General features: G+C 31.1%; 1 protein-coding gene across 3 annotated transcripts in view; it reads left to right on the forward strand.

Annotated features, from left to right (window-relative positions):
• The window catches only part of LOC122631235 (MICOS complex subunit Mic60), a 26,637-nt gene extending 20,599 nt beyond the window's left edge, over positions 1–6,038 (forward strand). For all 3 annotated transcript variants that reach the window (XM_043816659.1, XM_043816660.1, XM_043816661.1), the window contains 4 exons: positions 1,194–1,297; positions 2,042–2,223; positions 2,834–3,029; positions 5,328–6,038. In XM_043816659.1, coding sequence (XP_043672594.1) covers positions 1,194–1,297; positions 2,042–2,223; positions 2,834–3,029; positions 5,328–5,348 — 503 coding nt within the window. In that variant the 3' untranslated portion in view covers positions 5,349–6,038. The remainder of the gene's footprint in view (positions 1–1,193; positions 1,298–2,041; positions 2,224–2,833; positions 3,030–5,327) is intronic.
• Positions 6,039–6,250: the final 212 nt, after the last annotated feature.

Raw genomic sequence — 6,250 nt, forward strand, 5'->3', positions numbered from 1 at the left:
TTTGATCGAACGGAAAAATAAATGAATGTTAAAATGGCTAGAGAAAGAGAAAAAAGAGTGCAATTTCATTAAAACCCTTTTGATATAACACAATCATTTTTGTCTAGCTTCTTGGTATTATTTCCAACGAGATGTTCGGTGTAAACATAAATCTTGTCTTGATATCGTTAATGTCCGACGGTAGTTTCCTAGTATAAAAGAATTACATGCTTGACTTTAGGTATTCTGCATCTTTCTCTTTTTAATACTCTTCCTTTTTTTCGCTTATTTCTAGTTCACTTTTTTTTCTAGCTTTCGTCTAAGGCTTCTTCTTCTTTTACTATTTCTTTTTCTTCTTTTTTTTTTTTCTATTGGTGACTATTGTTGCAAGTCACGTTGGTCCTGTTCCGCTTGAATTTCCGTTTCTGCGACTTTCCTTGACTTCGAATTTTCTCTCTTAAGAAAACGAGAACGTGCGTTCGCATTAATATCTCAAGTTTAACCCCATTTTCATGTCGTCCTTTGAACGTTTACGGTGGCACCAAAGTATAATGGAAGAAACGATTACGACGTACGATACGATCGAACATCGTTAAAATCTTTAGTTATTCTTTATGTTTCCTTATGGTTTTTTAAATATATCGATAAAAAGCTTGTGGGCTATCGTCATTTTATAGTAATAGTCTATCCACTGTGGATTATAAAATGTTTCGATACATATATATATATATATATATATATATATATATATATATATATGTATATATATTGAGAGAGATCAATATTGAATATATTGATAATAATATTTAGAACATATATATCGAATAAAAAGTGAAACAAAATGATTACAAGTACGTTTTCTTCGTTTCTTACAAATTACAATTAATTACAATTTTAAAGAGAATTAGGTGTGAAATAGTGGAATTATAATATTCAGAATTCGTCAAATGAATCAAAATTGCAACGCTTTATGCTGAAAGGCACTTTACGTACTTCAGAGAATAACATTTAATTGCTACGTTTTGTGTTAAGAGGTACATACCTTTACATACTTCGGACAATGTAACTTAAGCTGTTTTTTGTCTTTCTTTTTTATTCTCTTCATTCAAACATTTTAATGATATATCTCTGAAACAGATGTAAATGTAATAAAACTTTCTCGCATATTACTTTTATTAATTATCAATTGCAAGTTTTATTTATATAATTTTCAGCGAAAGAAGATCCATTGGTTACTGCTGCGATCGATGGTATCCCTGTAGAAGCTGCGAAAAGAGGTGTTTATCCGGAGGATATTCTTCGCAAAAAGTTCCTCGACGTGAGTTTTATTTCTACGTCACTATCTTTATATTTACTTAGTTTCTAAAAGAACGATTGAGTAACGTTGATTTTTCTATTCTTTTATTTATTTATTTATTTTTGAAACGCGAAAACCTATCGCTTTCTCACAACATAGATTTATTTATTTCCGTAGTCTCGCGCACTATCATCACCTGAAAACATTTCAACGAATTATACATCAGTCTTATTATTTTTCTTTACATTTCGAGCCACTCGAAGTTAATTCAACTCGTTAGAAAACATTTCAACGATTTATACATCAGTCTTATCATTTTTCTTTACATTTCAAGCCATTTGAAATTAATTCAAAGTGATTGATGTCTTCCTGATAAAAGCCTTACACACGATCTACTTATATATATATATCATATGTAATGTCCTTTATGAAGAGTCTTTCGCGAATTCTCCATTCTAATCTCATTAGTGCAATTAATAGTCGATTACGTTAAGAGGCAAGAGCACTTACCGACTTTGTCTATGGCCTTCTCGCCGATCGATGTAATTAATATCGATCTCATCGATCTTAACTAAGCGCGAGGGAAGATATTTTGAGTACTTTGTTGTTCAACGATACGAGAGCGTAATTCTAATAAAAGAATTGGTTATTATAAAGTCTCGTTAACGTAACACGAAAGAGAGAGAAAGAAAATTCGTAAAAGATGGAAGAAGAAAAATAGATGTTATAAAATTCTTGTCCCTCGTGGGAAATTTGATTTTTCAGATAGAGAAACAAGCGAGAAGATTAGCGTTGGTACCAGAGGAAGGAGCAGCTCTACCAATTCACCTTCTTAGCTATCTTCAAAGCGTCTTGATTGTGAACACAGATATACCGAAGAGCGAAATCGAAGACAGTCCTATTGACGTGAATGCTCTCAACACGTACGATATACTCCAACGTGCGAGGTAAGTCATATCGTCATTGTCGTTCGTTTGAAAAAGATAGATAGAAATAGAGATAGAAAGAGAGAGAGAGAGAGAGAGAGAGAGAGAGAGAGAGAGAGAGAGAACATTCTCATTCTTACGATTAACTCGTTCAACAATTATTTAACATTCCGGTCACGTTCAATACCGTTTGCTAAATTCGACTTTTAAGTATCGACAGGTATATAGAATAAGTACGGAGTTAAAAATTCCATTTGAAATCCGAGAGAGAAAAAGAATATTTTATTAGGCACGTACGGTAAAAATGGAGAGTGGGTGCTACCGGTTGGTGACTTGGCATGATCTTTGTTCGATGTTAGTCGGGCACTTGGACACGTAATTTGTGCGAGCCAAGTGGATGTACCTGTCGAGTTTAGGAATTTAGATGATACGATTCCATACATTTCTTTCGTTTGTCGTTAAAAAGAAAAAGAAATTAGGACGATAGATGTAAAACTGTGTGAGGGACATGTGTGAGACATCAGAAACGAATGTTACGATCCATCCAATCTTTTCTTTTTTTTTTTTCTGTTTTTTCTTTTCTTTTTTTCATTTTTTCTTTCTTCTTTTTTTTTTCTCTTTTCTTTTTTAGGTATTGGCTCGATCGAGGAAACTTCAAGATGACTCTACGTTATATGAATCTATTGAAAGGTGCACCCAGATCCATCGCCAGAGAGTGGATGAACGAAACGAGAATCTTGCTGGAAACTCAACAGGCTATCGACACTCTGATGGCATACGCCGGTGTGACGGGCCTCATGTTTATCGGTGGCGCTGACTCGCCCAAGGTCAGTTAGTATCCTTCAACGTAATGTTCTCGATCTGTGTCTCCTGTGTATTTGTTTCCTATTTCTTCTTGTCTCCCTTGTCATGTATACAACTCCATTGATGGATAATATGTCCTTGTCCTTGTAAGGATAATACGTTCCCATCGTGTAATTTTTATTGTCATATTGTGATATAAAGACAATTTTTTTTCTTTTTTTTTTTTTTTTTTAGTACAAACGAAAAAGAAATAAGAGGAAGAAATAAAAAAAAAAAAAACATTAATCTATCTTTTAATTTATATTTAATTTATCTTTTAGTTTGTACTTGATAGTTCATTCAACTTATTTTCATTTAATACTATATAAGTTTAGTCTCGATCGTTTTATTTTTAAATCGTTGCTATGCCATTTTAAATTCTCCTTCTATCTACTGTCATTGTCTTGATTATCGAAATTATTTCATTTTTAAAGAAATTTTCTATACAAGGCGGAATAATAACTTTGATCATCTTGAATATCTTCGTTTACGGAAAGAATTATAAATATTACAGTAATAATTTTTTTGAAGATGGACGATTTAAGGACATATGAGATTTTTTAATTGTGTATTTTTTAAATGGAATTAATATGATTTTGATTGCATTGGGTGATACAGCTTTATAAACAAAACATTAACCCATGTATATATCGAAATACTAAAAAAGTATATAGAAATGCGATTATAATGTAGTAAGAGTACTAGAAAAAAAGAATAGTGGAAAGTCTGCCCTTTAAAATGGTATTTCATTTACGTTTTTATAACTTTTAGTTCTGGAGATATTTCCATTTAAATTGAAGATGTTTACGTTGGCTCGCTGACCTATATAATTTAATTCTAATTGACTGGGTGATCCACTAACCCATATAAATTCCGAGAATTTACACGAACCAGCTGTAGAAGTTATACTATATGATTATTACAAACAGGTGTACTCCACGAATTATGGATGAAGGTGATAACTTCGAAACGAAAAGTTATACGGACTTGAAACAAACACCGTTTTCAAATATATTTTATTCTTTTGTTAACAATTTTTTTAATTGAATCATTTATTTTGCTTCGTAACAAGGACGTAACGAAATCGTTTAAATATTTATTATAATTATTTCCTGTTTAATTATTAAGTATCAAAGTTTATCTAAATTTTATTTTGTTTATTCAAAGTAGAAGAAATTAAAGATCTATTAATAGTCGATAATGTATGTAATTGAATGATCGAAAATTCGAAAGATCGTTCTTTCGTGATAAGGTCTCTGCACTTATATTACACTTTACGTTTACCTTACACTATTATTATGCATAAATGCAAAATAATGATACAAGCATCGCTCTTTTACTACTTTATTTATTTACTATCATTCTTACAGCATTTTATTCACACACACATATATATATATATATAATTTTTTTAAAATATTTAAATTAAAATATCTCCAAAACTACAAATTTTTTTTACGTACATGGGTTAATACTTTTTTATAGATAATATCGAATTCCATGAAATAATGCTATGAAAAACATAAATCATTTAAAAAAAAACTCAGTTGATTTTTTACGTGTCTAAAAAAAATTATTCTAAGTGATCATGGTTATTATTCTATCCTGTATATATACAAATAGGATGAGTCACTAACATAAACAGTTTGAATAACTTGTAAATTATATGTTTTATGAAAAAATGTTTTATACCAAAATATTACATGATTTTTAATAAAATTATTTGTCTTCTTTCCATCCAGAAAAAAAGAAAGTTAATACATTACATCTCTCTCTTGAAACTATGCAAATTTTTTATACGGCAATATTTCATAAAACATCTAATTTAAAAATTACGCAAAGTGAGCATGTTAGCTGATATGTTTAGCTGAATATCAGTTCTCTGATCAGTGAAATCACCGTCGTGTTGTAACTTGATAAAAAAAGAAGAGATAAATAGAAAACAAAATTAATTACAATGTAATCAGATTATGGTTGTACAATATCTGAGCAAGTTGTTTCGAAGTAAGAGAAGTAAATGGCAAGCACGAATTTGAAGTGCGAGGTATCCCCTAATTCGATTTTAAACGGAGATAATGGAACTGCATTTACTTTCGAAAGAAAATTACTGTGAATGTATACGTGTGTAGGTATTCACAGCAAGGATAGATGTTCCGTAATACTCGGAAATTTCCGTGTAATTTTCTAAACGTGTTTCCTCCTTTAGAGAAAATGTATGTTCTCTTCCACAAACCTTGAAACTTTTCTGATTTATGCATTCACCATCCTTACGAATGTTTCAGCTATCGGCCGGACAAAAATAAAACCGGATAAGAATCGGACACGATCGAGGGCGAGGCCAGATAAAATAAAAAATATAGACAGAATGTATGTATGAATATTTGTACGATAGACAGAGAGAGAGAGAGAGAGAGAGAGAGAGAAAGAGAGAGAGAAAGAGTGAGAGAGTGAGAGAAAGAGAGAGAGAGAGAAAAAAAAAGAATAAAAGGGATAGTGAATGAACAAAAGAACAAATTATCGGCACCCACTGTCTGCCTTGAATGGAATCTAATTTTGAAGAAATTAGTCCGTTCAAGGACATATATTACTGCGAAAAGGAGCAAGTAGTTTCTTTCGCTAATTTTCAGAAAATCGTTTTTCTATAATTAATTCTTGCAATTTATACATAACGTCGCGACTGTTCAACGTTATACAGGTGAAAATAACGCTTCGTTGATAACGATAATAAAAGATATCGTTTAACATGCTACCTTGAAGAAACGTTAACGACTATCTCTAATTGTTTCTTCATTGAGTGTTCAGAATCGAACGAATTTTATAGGAGCATAACAAAAAAGAAATAAGAAGAAAAAAGAATAAAGTATTATTCATAGGCAATGGTAATTGAAACCGTGAACGAATTCGTTAATTCGTTTTTTGCACGGCTAGTTGAAATGTCTCAATCGGAAGATAAGCAAAGTATATGATATTAAATATTGTTATACACAATATAATTTGTTGCAATGTATATTTGAATTTCCTATATCACTCGAATCTCTATCCAAGATTCCTTTCCCTTGAGAATATATATTTTGTTGTTTTTCTTCGATCGCAACGTAATAGTCTTGATCCCACAAAATATTTTCTAAGTGAAACAATACGAAAAGTATTGAATCATCGCCGATGACTTCTACGACTCGTCCGATTGAGTTTATTTTGAATGTCT

Source organism: Vespula pensylvanica, chromosome 8, assembly GCF_014466175.1.
Source record: "Vespula pensylvanica isolate Volc-1 chromosome 8, ASM1446617v1, whole genome shotgun sequence".
Lineage (NCBI taxonomy): Eukaryota > Metazoa > Arthropoda > Insecta > Hymenoptera > Vespidae > Vespula > Vespula pensylvanica.